The sequence below is a fragment of the Sturnira hondurensis genome, unplaced genomic scaffold, assembly GCF_014824575.4.
Source record: "Sturnira hondurensis isolate 20B ecotype Veracruz unplaced genomic scaffold, ASM1482457v3 Scaffold0020489, whole genome shotgun sequence".
In the NCBI taxonomy this organism is placed as follows: Eukaryota; Metazoa; Chordata; class Mammalia; order Chiroptera; family Phyllostomidae; genus Sturnira; species Sturnira hondurensis.
This window is the reverse complement of record NW_028093120.1, coordinates 7,076,598-7,097,484: the sequence shown is the minus strand read 5'-3', so window position 1 is coordinate 7,097,484 and position 20,887 is coordinate 7,076,598. Positions and strand designations below refer to the sequence as shown.

Sequence of the window (20,887 nt, the reverse complement as noted above, 5' to 3'; positions counted from 1 at the left end):
CCACCACTTACTTACATCAGTCTTTTTTTAATGGGGTTGATTTTTCTAAAAATTCATTTTGGTATCTAAGTGTGGTCCATGATACTCTATCAATGATTATACCTTAATACTTTACCCACAGAGGTAATTACAGAGGAGGAAATCTCTCTCACATTCCACCCTCACTCACAGAAAGTCTCTTGTTCTCATTTATTCAACAGGGACCTATTCTATGCCAGGCTCTGTGCTAGGTGCTAGATATTTGTTAGTGACAAAACAGATGGTTCTCTTTCTCACTTCGATGATAAAATATGACATTAAACAAGTGTATAAACACAAAGTGTGGTGTTATAAAGAATAAAGATAGCATTTGAAAGACAGTCTAAGGAATACAAGTTAAGTAGGGGAAGTCAGAGAAAGCCTCTCTTGAGGAAGTACATCTAGGCTGAAGAACAAGACCCGAAGAATGAGTGGGACTTTGCCAGGGAAAGAGTGAGTGGAAGAACATTGCAGTCAAAGACCCTGAAGCGAAAAGCTAGTCATGTTTAGAAACTGAAGAAAAGCCAGTGTAGCTGGGAAATACGGAGCAAGGGTGAAGTGGCAGAAAATGAGGTTGAATCCTATGCAGGGTCATGTCAGAATCTGATAAGGTGAAGGTACATTGTGCAATTTGAGGAAGATACCTATTATTTACACAACACAAACTCCGGGAATTAGACCTTGCCTAACTCTTGTTGACTAGAAGGGTGGGGAGTAGGCACAGTTTTAAAGAGAATCAGCAATACTGACCCACTGATACTATTTCAAGCATATTAGTGTTGCTTCTAAATAGTGAATTCCTTAAACATCGCATCTGATAGTTTTGCCTGGAATTTAGCTGATAAACATCCACACTGTCTGCTATCACGTGCAAGATGTCACAAGGAGATGAAAATGGTTGAGTGACATTGCCTGTGCCCACAAAGGAACTTAACAGCTATTATCAAGTAATATAAGGAAATGAATAAAAAGAGCGGGTAGAAATCATAACACTGCATGGCCTAAGTATGAGATTAAGCCTGCTGCAACATTCTGAATTATAACACTCATTATATATTGTATATTGAGGTTTAAATTATCCACTTGATTCTGGGAACTGAAGTCCAGGTTAGATGGGGAGTGAAGTTGGAGAGAATCAAATGAATTAGCACACATCAAGCATCCCCAGATAATAGCTGATGTATCAGCAAATAGAGCTACCAGTATTATCTACAGTGATTTATTTTTCCCAAAACAAAATTTCCATTTAATTAATACTTAGAAAAACAACAAAACATTTGAATAAATAAGTTGGTTATGTTAGTTATAAATTACTAAAATAAGAAATGAACAAAAGTTTTACAATGAAGATAGAAAAGTTCAGATATTGTATGTAGTATGCAATAAGAACCATATAAAAATAGACATTGCAAAAAGGCATGTTCTCTCTGAATATTTATCCTATAGCTGAGTTATAAACCACCTAAGCAGTATTACAATTAGTTCAGCCTCGTACCCCAGAAGGACCACGTGGTAAATACCTGGCTAACCAACTGAGCCTTTTAACACAGGGGCAAAATCAGTGACATCCCAAAGAAACAGTCTCCCAGTGTCAGAATGAGGATATGGATTCTCTCCCCATTAGCTTGGTTCTTAATCTTTCTCTGTAAAACCCCAGCAAACATCTAGAAGTGGCTTAGATAATTGGCCTATGCTTGTGCCCCCAAGTTTTTCCCATTACACGGTTACTTCTGGTTTTAAAGCCCTAATAACACCATAGGAGACAAGGATAGAGAATTATGAATTGGATGTGGTACCAAAAAAGTAATGCATGGGAGGAAATTTTGCTGCACTGACAGTACAGAACAAATTTATTTACCAGAAAGTGCTGTTGGTTCCAAGGGCTGCTACCCACTGTACGTTCTAAGTCCCAGAATGAACACCAAAGTGGTGAGAGAGAAAACTAGGGACTTTTCCCCAATAGATAGGGTTGGCATGAGACTTTCCAAATGTATCCACAGACAAATGAAGGAACAAACACTGAGAGGATTGTTTGATTTCATCTCAGACATCCCATTGAATCCCGCAGATTAAAGCTAGGTATGGCCGGCCCCTGTGCTTTACAAGGGTAAACGATGAAGCATCTTGAAGAAAGGGATCTAAACGGTCGTCCAATATTGAAGAGGTCTTAAGATGGTAAGGAAGGAGGAGCCTGGGAGTGGCTAAATGATCCAGTGTCACAGAAATAAAAGTGATAAGAACAAGAGTGATTCTGATTGCTTTATCAAAAATGTTCCTCACAGAATTCTTTACAAAAAACCACCATTTGCATAAAGAATCATTCAACAAATTCAAGACCTTCCATGTATAGGACACTGATCAAACAAGGCATCTATGTTCTTGGTTCTTAATACAACTCCAGAACATTTAAATTTCTGAAAGGTTAACTTAAAAATCTTAAACTTTACATCACTTACAATATCAATGGTGCTGAAATTTTGACTTAGTATTGTACTTGTAGTGCTGTCTCTATTTTTTTGTTCACAAGAACAAAAGCTTATTATTAGCTTGCTATCTAAAATATGTTCATAGGTTTTAACTATATATAGTACAAATATATATGTGTGCAAAACAAAAATTTTTGACTTCTAAATAAATTTGAAAAATTATGGAAACAAAATCAGTATAAAAATTAAAATTACAATATATTTAATCGACTAATTCTAAAATTTAGGATCATCTTCATGAAAGAAATGTGCGAACTGTACCCTTGATTGTACCTCTACAAATAGGACACTTTCTTAGAGAAGGGGCACACTCTTTGCACACTGCTAGATGACCGCAAGGAATAAACACTATGGACACTTCTTTGTCCATACACACTTTGCATGTTCTTTCTTCTTGCAGTCTCCTCAATTGTTCTTCCATTGGTAAATCTAAGAAGAGAAACACATTTTTAGTAAAAGGCAATTTGCTGCTTCTTCCCCAGTGAAAAGCCAAGAAAATAAAAATAATGTTTTCTACTGGTTTAAATCCTTAATGCTATTTTACCTGAAATATTTTCCGTGGGAATATACTTTATGTCCTGTTGTACTAAGGGAGAAAAAGAAAAAGCATTACTATGGCAAATAACGTTAATATTTAGTCACAGAGTCTATATATATTTTTTTCCACTGTACAGCCTGCTTCCGTGCCTGCAGCCCACCAGCAGAGGCTGGGCGACGGTTCCAGGCCAGGATGCTCTGGCCTGGGGCACTATGAGAGACCCAGGGGGACGGGCCTGCCATAAATCCAAGCCCATGCATTCAAAATGGCTTTATTGTTACTCTATTGCAGTTGTTCCAATTTTTCCCTTTTGCCCTCTCTGCCCAGCCCACCATCCACAGAGCATATTTATAAATCAACAGTTTAGACTTTGGCCAAATACTATAAATAACTGTCATAATGTCAAGGCAATGAAAGAGTTTTGTGCAGTTAATAGTTTATAAATTAGATTGGATTTTTTTCAATAATCACAAATTATTAATAAGAGCATATTTTAATTGATCTAGAAAGTTCTCAAAAAATTTTCTGGCACTCACCAAATAAACTCTTGTATAATACGGGGTCAATTTCTTGTAGAGACTTTCTGAATATGGTGGCTGCAAAATTTCCTTTTACTATGATAGTATCAATCAGTTCTCTTGCTTGCAAATATGTCTGTGTTTTCTGTTTAATAACTTCATGTTCTTGTTCATTAATCACTCTGGCAATTAGTAGACTATCCAAGATTGGAAGCACACAAGTCAAATGTTGAAAAAGTGCCATTCTATTTTTCCGGATACATGATAGATCATCTTTATAAAAAAGAAAGCAAACACGGACATGTTCAATCTCTGCTCACAAACTTCCTTTCAGGCTTACAACATATAACTGAATGAAAAACAACTGTAATTCATGATAACACATTGAAGTTGATTGCTAGGTTTGGGGTAATGATCCCCTGTGCCTGGTAACAATGCTACTTATAATAAGGACTAACACTGAGAACTGTGCTAAGCACTATGTGTGTATTTACTCATTTCATCTTCACAACAGCCCTTTAAGGTAGATACTAGTATCTTAATGCAACAGATGAGAAAACAGTGTGGCAAGTAAACTACTAGAGGACACACAACTAGCAAAAGTCAAAACAGTGCAGTTTGGCATCATAATCTGTGCTCTTAACCATTTGACAATACTGTTAAGCCTTTAACCAAATAAAATTTAGAACCTAATAAAATTAAAATTTTGATTCAATCTGGTCAAACTGGGAAAAAGTAAAATCAGGAAAATTAAAATGATAACACATTTTTTCTTAAATTATCATTTGCCTATAAAATTCCTCTAAAATTCTATTGTAAGATGCAATTTTAATTATTAATTATTTCCGCAAATTAGACATGATATTGCCATTACCTGGCTGTTTTTTAGTAAAAGGGGAAAGACACTAAGAGCATTGTGAAAACTAAATCCTACTTCTCAGTGACACATTCCTGTCTTTTTTTAAAAGAACTTATTTATTTACAGGAACTTGTAGAAAGGACACATGGACAACTAAGTGGGGTGGAAATGGGAGGGAAGTGGGGAGCACGGGGGCGGGGGCGGGGCTGGGATAGGAGTAAAAGACAGAAAACTGTACTTGAACAACAATTAAATAAAAAAAATTTTTTTAAGAATTTATTTATTATTTTTAGACAGAGCGGAAGCCGGGGAAAAGGAGAGGGAGAGAAACCTGAATGTGTGGTTGCGTCTTGCACACCCCTCACTGGGGAACCTGGCCCGAAACCCAGGCATGTGCCCTGATGGGAATCAAACCGGTGACCCTTTGGTTCACAGGCTGGCGCTCAATCCACTGACCCACACCAGCTAGGGCCATTCCTGTCCTTTAGGAGCATTTTACCCTGGGGCTTGGTCAAAAAGTCAAGATTAGAGACACACATTCTGAAGAGAATTAAAACACAGAATAACGGAGAAGAGGACCAGGACCTAGAAAAGCGTCTGGTGCAAGAACGATGCTCCATGAACACGTGTCAAACAAACGGACAACCAAGCCTGAGTGATTGAAAGAGCACTGTGAATAAAGAAGTGATAACAAAAGTGGGAGAATAATTAGAACTTACTCTGTTAAATTACCTGTGTTAAAGGAATAATGATATGTTAAAAAATTAAACTATAATTTACAGTTGATGTTGAAGTATATTAGTTTTTCAACCTAAGACTGATTTTTCTAATTATATTTTACTTAACCTAACTAATGAATTCTGTGAAATTTTTAAGATTTCTAAAACTGGATTGCTAGTGGCTGTGGAAAAATGTCTCATTTCCTAGTCATAGACTGTACTCTGGCTAATAAGAGGTGAAAATTCCTTTGAAGCATATCATTCTTTTATTCTGGAAAAATATCCTTAACTACCTTCTTATTTACACACCTGTCAAGAAATTACTCACCCATCATTCTTGGGAAACTATAAAATAATCATTAACTTAAATGGAAATATTTTCATTCATTCATTCAAAAAATATTCTTGAGTGCAGACACTGTGTTCAGTAGTATGGATACAATGCTGAGCTGAGAAGATAAGTGATCTTCTTGACAATCCAAATTATTGTATATTGTTGACTTGGGGATATATCTGGAGACTTTGTTGATTTTCTTGGGAGGAAATATAAATATTTTATAACTGGATAGCTTTAGATTTCATAGGGTCTACAAATACTTGTGGAGATAGGTGTTCTTTCTTTGAGCAATTGTTCACTGATGAGCAATGGCCAAGCATGAGAAGACTACAGGAAGGACTTGCAGTGAAAAAGAGAACTTGAGTAGGGTGGGCAAAGATGAACTTGGGTGAGTTTGCTGCTAAATTGGTGGTTGTAGGACTGAATAATTCACACTTTGGTAAATATACAATATTGTATTACTATATGTATTATAATGTACTATGTGTACTATGTAATACTGTAAATACTGATACATTTGCCTGGCTTGGCCAGAAGATAAAGCCACCTTTGTGGTCAGGGTAGGTTTACTCAGGAATGGAGTGGACAATCTCACTGTCAGTCTAGGAAGAAGTAGATCCCAGATGGCCTTGGACAAGAATAAAGGGTAACCTCTTTTCTCCTTCAGGGCTTAGTGGATATTTGGAGACGTGAGCTTTGATATGGGAAAACATGCTTGCAACTTTCCTAGTCAGTTGTGTAAACTGGCCACAGCTATGCAGAGATAAAATAGAAGCCAGGAAGAGAAATTCATGAGGATGGACTTAGAGGCACCAAGAGGGGCCACATAGTTGCAGTTGTCAATTGTCATTTGTGCTCTAGTGTGCTTCTGTTATGCCTAAATCTCCAGGAGGAGCTTGTTAAAAGTTGCAGTCTGTTTTTAGCTGTGTTGAAAGGACTCTCAGATCTAGTCCATGCTGGGGAAAGATGGCAAAGGGGAGATCGTTTCTCTCTCTCTAGGCCACAGTAACGAGAGTAATCAGAGCAACCAGATGAAACTGGACGTGCTCCGAGGAAAAGTTTTTGTGAAGGGCAATGTGGTAAAGGCAACAGAGTAGCAGACAAAGCTCATATGGAAGGACGTGGGTGGTCGTCTTGAGAGAATGTGAAATAGTATCCTAGGACTCCCCTAAATACTAGGGGGACACTAGGAAGGGAAACTTGGTTCTTGGGTGGGCAGGTGAGAGATGTAATCATAATTTGTATACCAATTTATAGCCACAGGTTAAGACATACTGTTAGGCTAATATTAAAATTAATAATTGTCCCTGATCCCACCCTGATTTACAGCAAATGGGAGTGAGCAACTAGCCTGGGGTCAAAAATATGCCATGAATAATTACATACACAGCCAGTTACTCAGAGTAAAATTATAAATTAAGAAAAAGCAGGAAAAAATGCTTTCATTCAATATATACATTTTCAATTTATTAAGCAATTCAAATATATTTTAATGTGAAATTTTTCAGAATTCAAATTCAGAATACTGAACCTAAGAAAAATTTGATTGAATTGACTATATTTTCAGTAACTTGTATACAATGACATCAAATTCTTATAGAAATAGAGACTGCACTAATAAGTATGTGTACCTGATTCTTCTTCCTCAGTTGCTCTTTCTTTCTCCTCTTCTCTTATTTCATCTTCAGCATTAAGTAAATCTAATACAAGGTCACTGACGACTTTGTAATTCTCTCCACTTGTTAGGATTTTACTCTGAACCGTCTGTCTGACCAGCCTTCTGCTGAAGCCCATTTCCAAGGCAGCTTTAACCACAGGTGTATTCATCATGACTGCATCTTCTGAACGGGTTTCTCCTGGTCCATAATGAATAACTGTATGGAACAAAGAATTTAACATATGTTGGGGTAACCTGTGTATTTTTACAATGGAAAGTTATTACAATATCAAAAGCATAAAGTCCCTAAAATATTTAGGCACTATTTTATATAAACTTCATTAAATGTAAAGTCATGAGCATGGCCAGTGTGGCTCAATTGGTTGGGTTCACCCCACAAACTGAAAGGTCACCGGTATAATTCCCAGTCAGGGCACATGCCTGGGTTGCAGGTTTGGTTCCCAGTGCTCTCTCGTATTGATATTTCTCTCCCTCTCTTTATCCCTCCCTTCCCTTCTCTTTAAAATAAAAAATAAAAATAAAATTTATTTACAGTAATGATAATGTTCAGTTACTAGAATAAGAATATGGAATATTGTGTTCAGATACAAAATATGCATTATCTAGTGTAAGTATGAGTGGGAGAAAGAAATGGAATGTTGGAGATGATTCCTAGAAGAAAAGAAGTTCTTTTTTCCCCGTGTTGAATGAAAAAATGAACTTTCTAAATCAAGCATGTTTCACATTTTTTCAAAAGAGACCATTGTACTCATTTACCTTCATTAATGCAATAGCCTCTTTCAGTATTGCTTCCATCTAGTTCATTCTCAACATTGCAACTGTTGACTTTTTTAAAAATATTTTATTTATTTATCTTTAGAGGGGAAAGGAAAGAGAGAGGAAGGGAAACATCAGTGTATGGTTGCTTCCTGTGCATCCCGTGCTGGGAACTGGCCTGCAACCCAGGAATGTGCCCTGACTGGGAATCAAACCTCGATCCTGTGGTTTGCAGGCCCGTGCTCAATCCACTGAGCTACACCAGCCAGGGCCTGCAACTGTTGACTTTTTAAATACTAAATCTGCTTGTGTCACACTCTTAAATTCCATCAACAATTCCATTAGTCTCAGGATAACATTCGACTGTGGCTTGTAGAATCTCATACATTATCTGGACCTGGTTTACATCCTCGTTGGGAACCACCCTGCCTGTTTTCAGAAGCTCTAACCCCCCCATGGCTAAGGCTGAATGAGAGACCTTGGGACCATAAGCCACTAAGGAGACAAAGCTTATCTCCCTGGCAGGGGCACTGCCTCTGTTTCCTTCACCTCACCCTGCTTGGCCCCAAGGCTAACCAGTTAGCCAATAACAGGTAAGATTCCTCAAGGAAGGGATGACCTAAAACAGGCATGGTCATGAAGGGTCCCACAGGGAAGGACTCGTGGGGCTATAGAAAAAGGGGGTGATGGACCCTCGCCCCTCGGCTTTGACATAGCCTGAGTCCTCATTCTGTCTGCAAGAAGTCTCCTAATCTCTTGGCTGCCTTACTTCCCCTGCCTGACTTAAGCCTGAAACAATGACAGAGAGTGGTGCAGCCCTGTGCCGGAAACGGCGGGTTCCCCAGGTGATCAGGCCTAAGAAAGAATGCATAAAATCCTGTGAAACCTGCTTTTCTAAGAATGCTCTCAATTTTCTGATAAGGGTCTGAGCAGGAAATGAGTTTGTTTCCCAAAGTTTTATAGCCCTTTAGCTAACTGACCCTGACTCAGAATAAGCCCTCGTAGTTCTCTGTATGTTATCTATTATTTGATCCTTACTACCTGACAATGACTGATGAGCTTTACCTGTATTCCTATGTAAATTGAACTCAATAAAAGCACATTGAGGAAAAGGCTCCTGGCCCTTCTCTTTTGAGATATCAGCCACCTTTCCTCCCTAAGCAGATCATATCTTGGTAGATTTATTCTCATCCATGGTGGCAGGGGAAGGCCCTGAGGGTGAAGCCCCACCCCACATCCTCATCCTTATCTCTCACCACTTGTTCATCCATACTCTACACTCAGTTCAGAAGTCACAGATTCTGCCTGCAGTTCTGACTGCTCTTACTGCTGACCTGATTCATTCATTTATCTGTCTGCAAATCCTACATCTGGCCATACAGAATCTTGTTCAGTCCTTCAAATGTGCCTGTTCTCTTTTGTCACTTAAGTTTTTCGTGCGCTAATCTTTCTGCATTTTCCTCCCTTTGTCTCTTAGTTAACTGCTACTCTTCCCTTTGATTCTGTAATAAGACAAATACCTCCTCTAATCTGAAGATTTTTCTGATCTTCCAAGTCTGGGTTAATTGTCCTTCATCGACTCTTATAGCACTTAACTTTCCCACCATATACCTCTGTCCTGTCTTTGTATTGGTCTGTATCTCTTCACCAGTTAGGTCATGAGAACAGGGGTTATGTGTATCCTGTTCTCTATTCTATCCTCAGAGTAGCAGATACACAGTAAATATTTATTGAATTGAATACTAGATAACAGAGTAGAAGAGCTTGCTCAAATATTGGCTCTATCACCTCTTACTTTTAAGGTGATGGACAGATCACTTAACCTCGCTGAGCCTCAGGGTCACTATTAAAAAATGGGAATAATATCTTTACCCTCTCCATTTCACAGAAAGGATGTGTGAGCAATCAAAAGTCACAGTGCACCTGTTTCCAAATGGTCTGAGAGCAAGAGTTAAGACTGGCTGTATGTAGTTCTCAGAAAAACAGATGCTCCAGCACCGCCCTTCGATACTATGATTCAATTCAGTAAGTTTGAAATAGAGACCAGAAATCTGTAATATTTTTTTAAGTTCCTCAGGCAATTACAATACGCCCAAAAGTTTGAGAAATACCCACTTAATATGTTTGAAAAAGCACTTTAAGTTATAAATCATAACAAATGTTTATTATAATTATGATCAAACTTCAATTTTAACAGTACCAAGTGGTTCTATTTAAATGCAGCAATTATCATTCTACATACTTGGTGACTCTGCATTTTCATCTTCTGGATTGTCTGAAGTAGATAACAGCTACAGGAAAAAATAAGGTATAAAAGTTAAAATATGAATCATATCCCATCCATTGCAAAAAATAAAATTAATCAAGAGACATATTTTATTGAACTTATTGCAAACTGACTTGCTTATGCACAATATAATTTTTCATGTCAAAAGCATGATTTTATTTACATATAACAGTAATTTCCTAAGCCATAAACTAATAGAGTTTCTTCATGTATGTATATGTGTATATTAACAAATAAATTCTGTTTGCATTAAGGCAGAAGAAGGTCTAGACCTTTTCAGTGATCAATTCAGTGATGATATAATTATTGTTTGCCTTTCATCCCACAGAGCTTATATTTCCTCGGTCATCCTTTGGGATAAGCTGGACATTTAAAGTTCTATTTTCTATGGCTAGAAAGTGTTTGATTCCCAAACTACTATATAAGTTCTTGTTTGCTTTTCCAGGAAGATTAGAAAGAGCAACGCAATTCTTCTCAAATCTTTTTTTATTTTTTTATTTTTTAAATATTTTATTTATTTAATTGTCTTTAGAGGGGAAAGAAGAGAGGGAGAGAAACATCAATGTATGGTTGCCTTTGATGCGTCCCCTGATGGGAGTTGGCCTGCAGGGAACCAGCCTGCAACCCAGGCATGTGCCCTGACTGGGAACCGAACCGTGATCCTCTGGTTCGCGCGCGGGCCTGTGCTCAATTCACTGAGCTACACCAGCCAGGGCAAATCTTTTTTTAAAAAAATAATATAGTAAACCATTACAATTCTACTATCCCATCCAATTTCTCCTCAAATAATTTTATTGTGACTTTATGAGAAAAATATTTAAAGAGAAATATAACTTAAATATTATTTTTCAGGAGGTTTTAAATTTTGAATCTGTTTTTATCCTAAAAACAGTACTTTCTAAAATTTACTTTTAATGAAATGAGGAAAGAATGAGGAAGCTGAATGCATTTTCTAAATAGTAGATATTCACAAGTTTGACATTTCCTATATAATATACATTTATTGTCAAATTTAAGTTTAGCATCTAAATCATGCTTAGTATTGTAAAAACAAGATGTAATGTAATGTATTTTTAAAGCAACTCTTGCCTTTGAAGTAAAATACTACTCTCTGAAAATATCAGAAAATATTTTACCTGTTGTTAACCAGAGATTAAAAAAAATAAAGTCCCTACCTGTTCAAGTAGATAAGGGTAACTGGCTTGAATTCGGCTGATGAACTCTTGTCCTTTAACTCGTATCAAGTACTCACACCTAAAATGTAAACAAAATTAAGTTTGGGAAGTTATTTTAATCTGGTCATTTGTGGACTGGTCATATTTTGAAATAACATAATATACATATAAACACTTGATTATTCATTTAGCACCTAGGAAGTGGTAAGAGATGCTGAAGTTAAAGGCAAGATGATGTAAGTCAGAGGACAGCTATGACGGTAAGCTGCCAAGGCTGCAGAGGAGATGAGTCACACACTCTCCACCCGTGGTAGATGAGTTAGGCTGCCTCCACTCAGACCTCCTAGCTGCTCTCTTTGACTATTCTAATATTCCTAAAAACACTCTGAACATTAAGAACAGAGCCAAAGAGAGGTAGAAAGTTATCTCATTATTAATACTGTTGAAAAATGAGTTTTGTATGGTGCAAAGATGAAAATATACAAAGAGGGATGAGAGAAAGAATGAGGATGCTGAGCACATTTTCTAATAAGTAGATATCCACAAGTTTGACATTTCCTAAATAATATACGCCCATTATCAAATTTAAGTACAAAATGAATTCATGATAATAGCAAAGCAAATTTACCATTCTTTTTATCGATTCATAAAATTACCAGAATGGAAAGTTAGCAACACTTTTTAAAACACCTTTGTAGAGTGTTCTTTATAATTTTTGAAATCTGAAATATTTGGGGAGTACTAAGTTGGTATAAATGAAGTGGCAGTATTATATTTTTAAAAAAATATATATATATATGGAAAAGAAGTTAGGATACCAAGGTTAGTAATCAACATGAAAAACACTGTAACTTTTGACCATGAAAAAAATAATTATAGGCCACCTGATTTTGATTTAAAAAGGGGGAACTCTAAATAAGTATGGAATAATCAAAAGTGTAAGACATGACAATAAAAGGCTATGTGGTGATCAAAACAGATGGGGCTATATTTACCCTAATCACCCTATATGATATGACAACCTGCCTGATGCTTCTGATCTCCCTTACCCTGCTCTCTTTTTTTTCTTTTTATTGATAGTACTTCTTATCTTCCAACACACTATGTAACCTACTTATGAAGTTTATATTGTCTGCCCTTTCCTGTTGCAAAATCAGCTTATAAAACCAGAAGTCTTGGTTTTGTCCCACGGAATATTTTAAGCACCTGGAACAATGCCTGGCAACAGATTAATTAATATTATTTGTTTAAAGTATATTTTATTTATTACACTATTACAGTTGTCCCAGTTTTCCCCCTTTGCCCCTGTCCACCTGGTTCCCCCCTTCCCTCCAGCAATCCCCTCAACTTGGTTCACGTGCATGTAAGTTCTTTGGCTTCTCCATTGCCTACACTGTTCTTTATATCCCCCTGTCTATTCTGTACCTACCAATTATGCTTCTAAATCCCTATACATTTTCTCCCATTCTTCCCTGCCTCCTTTCCACTGATAACTCTCCACATGATCTCCATTTCTGTCATTCTGTTCCTGTTCTAGTTGTTTGCTTAGTTTGTTTTTTAGATTTAGTTGTTGATAGTTGTATCAATTAATACTGAATGTTGAATAAATAGAAATATATGCAGATAAAATGTTAATTGAAAAAAGCTTCAAAACAGTATCCACAATATCTAATTCATGTAATAAAATTACATGCATTTATCTATGTATGTACATAGATTCTGGAGGGATGTTCACTAAAATGGTCACTAGTTGTCTTTAGCTTGAGTTCTGGACATTTTAATTTTTTTGTCTCTGGTTTTATAATGAGCATACATTATTTTAAAATATATACTAATTACACAAAAAGTACTAAACCTATTTTTTCTGTCTTAAATTTTCATCAAACCTTTTAAGTAATTATTTTTCTAAGTAATCCATCCATCGTAAATTAATTCACAAATATGTTTTTGAAACAAAGAAGAAAGTATTATAACATATACTTATATAACCCATCTCATGACAATCAACCCATTTGCAGAAAAGAATATCAAAACCATTACCTTGGAAACCACTTGGCATGTTCCACCCATGGATCGTCTCCCCGTTCCCAACACCTCAGTCCACCATCACAGCAAAAGCATTTGACATCATCGTTGTAACCTAAAATTAATTTTTGACCAAAACTTATAAATACATATAATTTGCCCACTAAAATGTAGAAGACATGTTGAATTTTTAAAAATTATTATTATCGGATTAAGTGTCTTACCCATGTAATAGAAGCCGGCACTTGCAAGCTGCTCAGGATGAACGGGAACACTAGTGGGCCAGTTACTGAACGTTTTGAAACGTGCTATCTGTGTCTGCATGCTCAGGTTAGAAATACTGTATCTCGAAGTGTCTTGAGGCTGACTTTCCAAAAACGGGCATTTGGGGAAATGTCTCAGGTGTTCTGTCATAGCATCATCATTCGGTTCCCAGTTGCTCAATTTTCCACCACAGGCATAGCAAGCCACTCTGTCTCCAGGTCCTATGTAGTAAAAACCTGCTTTTGCCAGATCTATTGGCGACGGGCAGGTCAACGGCCACATCTGGAAGGTGAGTAATCTGGCATTTTCAGTATTCATCAGGCAATAGTTGGGACTTCTCAAGGCAGAAATATCTTGGTTTGCTTCAGAGTTTACAGGACTTGAGGGAAAGCTTGAATAAGAGCCACTGAAATAACCAATGTTTTCTGAACTTGGAAGTAATAAATGTGTGGAATTTGTTACTGAAAAGGGCAAATTAAACTGAAAGGCAGCTCCCGAAATGTTACCTGAATTTAGTTTCTGAACAAAGCTACAGCTAGGGTACAACTTTTTATGCTTCTCAATAGGGTTGTCTCCTTGTTTCCAGTTATCCAGCATCAGGCCACAACAGAAACATTTGACCTTGTCGTTCACACCAGTATAGTAAAAACCAGCACGCGCAAGACTCCTTTCCGACACAGGAACAGCAGTGGGGAAAGTTGAGTACGTAGACATTCGGAACAGTTCACATGACAAATCATATTTCAGTTCAAACATGTTGGCGTTTTTCATCAGATTTGATAAGAATTTGCTGTCTTCTACTATGTTCATAAAGAAATGGATGGGGAGGAAAAGGGACTAGCCTTTCTCTAGGGAGGTAGTTTTGTGCATGACTTTTGACTTTTGTTAATTTTAGTACTAGGTGGGACACCTAGAATGGGAAATCTGTTCTTTTGTCTCCTGTCTTCAGGGTTTCAGCAAGATTAAAGCCCTACACTGATACATCTTAAGGGACAGTTACATATGAAAAGCACCTTTGTATAACCAGACAATGTAAACGTGATGCTACACAGTACCTCGTGATGAAATTAAAACCCTTCATGAAAGTGTAGAGTGCTTTAGGTCGTCAAGACGCCATTTAGTGTCAGGTGTTCCACAGGTGGGTCAACTTCTCCACTAGAAGGCTTCAGTGACAGTCAGCCAGCCTAAAGGTAAAATGTCTGACTCAGCTGGCTTGCTTTCATGACGGAAAGTTACGCTCTATACACACTCTGTGGAAAAAATATTCAAACTATGTTTATTTGCTTTATTTCAATTATGAAATTTGGTAGTCAGGGAAAAAAAAGTCTTAGGAGGACAAGAATTCATTACCATAGTTCACTGACTGTAAGATGCATGTTTTAATATCTCTGGTAGAGAGAGGTATCTTTAGATATGATATTTAAAAGGACAATTTAAATATCATATTTAATTAGCAGCATTTCTATTTCTTGGAGGTATATAAAATAATGATATACTTTATAATTGATGACATCTTAGAGTCAATGAAATATAGTATATCCCAAGTCTTGCCCAAATTAGGTAATTTTTTTCCCTACAATTGCTTTAATAGGGAGAACAAATCAATCTAAATTTTTCTTCCAGATAGAGCTTAAGTAGTAACAGAATTGACAGACACATGTTAAGGCCTTGTTTAAGACTTAATAAATAATTATTATTTCCCATAGATAGGAACTTGGTTGCTTTGTAATAATGATACCATCAAATCTTAGCAAATTAGACATTCTATTTTAAATAAATTATCAGAGATGAATGTATTTGCTCAACAGGTTTTTAAAACTCGGCTCTATGCTGTTGAGAGCCGGTATCAAATCTTCTACTCTGGTAGTGGATTTATTTATTTTTAATATTTTATTTATTTTTAGACAGGGAAAGGGAGGGAGAGAGTTAGAGAAACATCAATGTGCAGTTGTCTCTCACATGGCCCCTACTGGGGATCTGGCCTGCAACCCAGGCATGTGCCCTGACTGGGAATCGAACTGGCCACCCTTTGGTTTGCAGCCCACGCTCAATCGACTGAGCTACACCAGCCAGGGCTAGATTTATTTTTAAAACAGTCAAAAGTCAAGAGTGGTGAGTCTACAGGCTAACTTGGATATGCAAATGGTACAAATGTGACTTTGGCCAGAAATTATATCACAGCATACCTTGAGCTAGACTTTATCAAGATAAAAAATAATAACTTTATTTTGTCACAATCTACTCTTTTTGAACAAAGACCTTTTAACAATTTAGAATATCTCAATCATGACTAGCTTTTAGTGAATGGGTTCTCAATCAATAGCATCAGCAATGACCAATCAACAAGTCATCACGGTTTTTCTAGCAGTGACTAACAGGCATGGTTTCCTGGTCCTGCGGATGTAGGGATTTTTCTACCTTCCTTTCTTTTGTTTTCTTTCTTTCTTTTCTTTTTTTCCCCCAATGCTGGAATTTTCTGCTGTAGACTTTAAAGCTTTATCTCCAGGTGGCAAAAAAAAACACCTATCTCAAAGGTGAGTTATTATGTCTAATTTCAGCTTTCCTATCACTGGTCAAAAATTTTACACCATTGTTATAAAAAAATTTGGTGTTTATTATTGTCTCTGTGTAAATTTTCTTTCTGAATAAGTTTGTTCCTTCACCAAAATGGAACCATCTAGCCATCATCTTTATTCGTACCATTCTCAGAGGTAATAGCCCATTTGAACAAACTAAACTTTAGACTTTAAAATAGCAATAGTTTTATCATGGTTACATAATTTCTTCACCAATCATCAAGTTCGTCTTTCCTATTTTCTCTAAACTTGTTGTGCCTATTAAAAAGTTTTGTTCTTGACATTTTTTTGTCATTGTAGAAGTCAAAGTTCTCATTTGCATATTTCTGTAATTTAGCAGGAGGTTGAATATAAACTTTTTGTTCTAGACAACTGTCACTCATTTTTAAATCTTTAACAAATGCAAGTACTTTTTTCTATTCTACACAGCAGCCAGTGGGAGATTGCCCAGCCAATCCTGAAGCTTCAACAATGTGTCCCAAGTACAATCACTTTTTCAGTCAAATTCAAAGTCAAACTCAATATTACTTTATAGTTATACCTCATAACTAGATCATATTTTTAAAGGTATAACATTCTTTGGATGCTACAAACTCTCGTTAACTACTTAATTTGTTTATTCATGCACAAAACTACCTCCCAGAGATTAGACTAAGTCCCTTTAAGGGTTTTAGGCCTCCATTCTGAGCTGTTTTGATTTATAGAAAAACCTGGAAAAACTCTAGAAGAACAGTTCACTTCCTTTGCAAAACCTGTTTTAAAAAAGAGACAGTTTTAAAAGTCAAATAATTCATAGAAAAAAACACAATGATTTTTTAAAAAACATTTTCTCCAAAACAGAGTACTAATATTGACTGTCTGGGGGAGGCGCTGTGCTAGGCCTGGCAGAGGCCAAGAAACGCCAGGTCAAAGCCATATCCTAAAAATGCTCCACTGTCTTGGATTTCTGATACCACTCTATTGGAATTCCTCTTTCCTTGTGCTTCCTTCCCAGTTTGTCTAAGTCCCCAAACCCCTCTCCTTTTACTCTTATACTTTCCAGACTGGGGCCAGCAGGGGTATTAGGTTTAGCTTGCACAGAACTAAACTGTATTTTACTGTTTTAAAGCTTTTTATTTTGAAATTAATTTATACTTAGAGAAACCTTACAAAAATAACAGTTCCCATGTCCTGTGTACTTAACATCCCCCAAAGTTAACATCTTACATAACCATAGTGTAATTAATAGGAACCAGGAAATTAACATTGATACAATGCTTCTAATTAATCTGCATGCCTTCTGTGAATTTCACCAGTTTTCCAAATAAGAACATTTTTGAGCCACAGTATTTTTAGAAGTTTTAATTAATTAAAAAGTAAGGGATTTCCCCTAACATTCTAGATCCAAACTAATCTCTTGAAAAATCTGGCCACGCTGGACCTATGTTCCCGTGGCCACACCCGCCATCTCTGAGCAGTGACTGTACCTTTTAGGCAGGCACATACTTTCCAGTTTGACACTGTACTTTGACTCCCTGGCACAGAGACTCACTGTCAGCTGCTATTTGTCACTGAGCTGTCACTGCTGAATTTCTCCTAGTAGAACTATGAGGAAAGTGAAACTGTTCTAAGGCCTGTATCTATCAAAATGAACAAAAATGAAGGGTAGACCAAGAGAAACACATGTTTAGAGAACAATGAGAGGACCATATTTCCTTGTGGAAAGGAAGATTATTCCTACATGTTACATACGTAAATAAAGTGTGTTTTTGTTTAAAACAGACACCCACAGTTTTGTCCATTTATATCACCTGCCTGGCCCCTGTGCATTTGAGACTGCAAACCTCTCCCAAAGACTTTACCCTAAAGAAGCTTTGGTGTGGAAACAAGGCATATGTCTGTGGATATTTAGACAATGGCTCTAAAAGAAACATACAGAAATATGCCAAGATGCCAACCCTGGGTCAATTCAAACTCTGTCTTAATAATTTCCGATACCTAGACTTTGGAAGGCTGCTAGGGGAGGTCTGGGACCCTGCAGACCTCAGGCTGACTGAGGGCATCCCCTTCGCTGGCCCTTCATCATCCCTAACAATTCCACTCATCCCTAGTCAGCTCCCTATCCCACTACCCTACCCAGTGCCTCTAAACCTTCAATTCCTTCCTCAAATTTCTCCCCCATTGCTCCCCATCTTGCTTTCAGTAGATGGATTTGCCTCCTGCTTCTCAAAGAAAAGAGACATCAGTGAGCCGTCATGCTCTGACATTCTCAAATCCATGCCTTTCCCTCACAACTTACTTGCTACCTCAGGGAACACTAGCCTGAGGTGCCTCCTCTCCCACTACATCAGAGACTGTGCTCCTGACCACATCCTCCTCCTCGTTTGTTCAACTCTCACTGTCTGCTTCTCTTTTCCTTCAATATAACAAGGATGCTTAAGTCTGTCCCAGCTCTCAAATAAAAACAAACCAAAAATAATCCTCTTTCAACCCCACTTTCCACTCTAGCGACTATCCTGTATCTCACTTTCTTCTCTCAGCCAAGTGAATTGAACAGGTTTCTATGGTTAAGATCTCCCACTACAATTGGCCTTAAGTAGTGGGAGACCTTAAGTAGCTTAAGATCTTACCTTTGAGTAGCCAGCACTACTTAAACTAATCTCAATATTCATAACATCAAGAGCCTCTTTGCCAAAACCAATGGAAATTTTTGTTTGCTGCTGGGGTCCATTTCCTCCTAAAAATGCTCCACTGTCTTGGATTTCTGATACCACTCTATTGGAATTCCTCTTTCCTTGTGCTTCCTTCCCAGTTTGAAGTCCCCAAACCCTTCTTCTCCTTTTACTCTTATAATTTCCTGAGCCCAGGGCTGTTGGGTGTCTCTGCCCTCTTCGACACTTAGCATATCCATGTCTTTGACACTAGAGGATGTTTGCCTTTTTTTTTTCTGCCTCCCCCTAGACTGTGAACTCCTTCAAATCACAACTATGTTTCAACAATGTACTTACCAAACACAATATCCATCCAACCTGGTACTGTAATGAAGACACTTAGACTTTTTGTTGAAGAAGTAAATGTTAGCAAACTTGACTGAGACCCCCTTGACCACAATACCCTCATCTTACCTTAATGCATGGCATTAAGGACATCAATTTTATATTAATGACCACAAGGTCTTCACAGTGATGATTCAGTACCGGCTTTGGAGTCAGACATCTCGGGCTGCCGGTACCAGTCTCCCTGCGCTAGGGTGTGTAACCTTGGGTAAGTAGATTTCCCTGAGCCTGAATGTCCCCGTCGTTAATAGAGCTAACTATAGCAACTACTTCTTAAGATTGTGAGAACACCTGTAGGGCTTCGGAGGGGGTCCTAGCATATACTAGGCATTAGCAAGACTAATGTTAGCAAAAAATAATAGCAAACTAAGTTAATATTATTGTTAGTTACTTTAGCATCAAATGCCTCCAGCTCTTTACTAATTAAGAGTACTAAAAAAATTCTGATACTGACCACCAGGGAAACTATCAAAACTTGGCTATCTCTGTGCCACCACTTAGGATCATTCCTCCATTTATTCATGAAATACTTTACTGAGTTCTTATCATGCAAAGCTCTGCTTTAGGCCCAATTCTGAAGCTTATTTGGCATTCTCAAAGACCTGGTGATACCTCTTGGCAAGCAAATTAAAACTTCCCCAGTCCACTGGCTCACACCTAAAGTAAAATAGAATTGAGCATCTGGCAGGAAGGCGGACGGAAAACGAGTGTCCGCAAAGGCAGCACGGAGATGCCTGCACCGGAAGCGCCCTGGAACCCGGAGGTCCTCGCCCAGCTCCACCCGCGGGTTGACCGCACTGGCTCAGGTCTTTCTCCACTCTCCGGTGCCCTCGAGAGCGGACCTGGAGCGGGCCCTGCAATGGTGCTCTCTGACAATGCCACCCCCCTGGGTGGAGGACCTCCGCCACTGTCCCCGCGCGCCTCTGAGCCCACCGTCTCCGACCCGGGCTGGAGGCCGAGGAGCGGTACGCGCGCCCGCCCGTGAGCACCCAGCCTCACAGCAGCCGTGTCACCCACCTGCTGCCCCAAGGCTAATGTGCGCTAGCAGGACCTGCCTGCCAAGTCTTCTCGGTGACAGCTGATGCCCGGGCGTTCCGGCTGGGCTGGTCTGCTGCCTGTTAATATTTCACCTCGCTCTCTCCTCCCCCTCCTACACACCAGGCACACCCCGTGTCCTAAACCCCTCCCAGCGGTTGGTGCTTTCCTCTTAGGACTTAGGGGAACTCCGGCGGTAAAAACCACAGACACTTCCCCTTAATCACTCACTCGGGGATTTCCATGACCCTAAAAGCGCGATTATTTCTAAACCTCGGTGTATCCGCGAGACATTTACTGAAAGGCTAAGCTCTGCTTCACTGATCGTGGGTCAGAGGAAAGAGTGATAACCTATGCAGGGAAGATGATCACTGGTCATCTTGACTGGAAATGGTCCATCTCCCTTACCTACATATTTTTAAAAACTCATGAGACTTGGTGAAACCTTTGTGATAATTTTTACTTTTTGGTCTAATTGAGAAATTAGACCAAATTAGGACCTTTGGTACTTGAACGTTGTACTTCCCCCACAGAATTTCAATATATATACTCAAAACAGACATCTTTGTTATCACTCTGGC

At 38.1% G+C, this 20,887-nt stretch overlaps 1 protein-coding gene and 1 non-coding gene across 3 annotated transcripts; both read right to left on the bottom strand.

The window, feature by feature from the left end:
• Positions 1-2,256: 2,256 nt before the first annotated feature.
• On the bottom strand, positions 2,257-20,400 carry BIRC3 (baculoviral IAP repeat containing 3). Of its 2 annotated transcripts, XM_037029728.1 has the most exons (9): positions 20,289-20,400; positions 13,621-14,910; positions 13,412-13,511; positions 11,372-11,450; positions 10,152-10,200; positions 7,107-7,349; positions 3,579-3,833; positions 3,049-3,090; positions 2,257-2,933 (listed from the first exon to the last, which is right to left on the bottom strand). In XM_037029728.1, exons 2-9 carry the CDS (start codon positions 14,468-14,470, stop codon positions 2,740-2,742), a joined length of 1,812 nt encoding a protein of 603 aa, XP_036885623.1. In that variant the 5' UTR covers positions 14,471-14,910; positions 20,289-20,400; the 3' UTR covers positions 2,257-2,739. The 2 variants fall into 2 exon arrangements, with proteins under 2 accessions (XP_036885623.1, XP_036885622.1); XM_037029727.1 differs by lacking the exon at positions 20,289-20,400 and having other exon boundaries at positions 13,621-15,573.
• On the bottom strand, positions 3,169-3,300 carry LOC118975729 (small nucleolar RNA SNORA42/SNORA80 family). Its single transcript, XR_005064120.1, has one exon. It is a non-coding gene; the product is annotated as a small nucleolar RNA SNORA42/SNORA80 family (small nucleolar RNA).
• Positions 20,401-20,887: the final 487 nt, after the last annotated feature.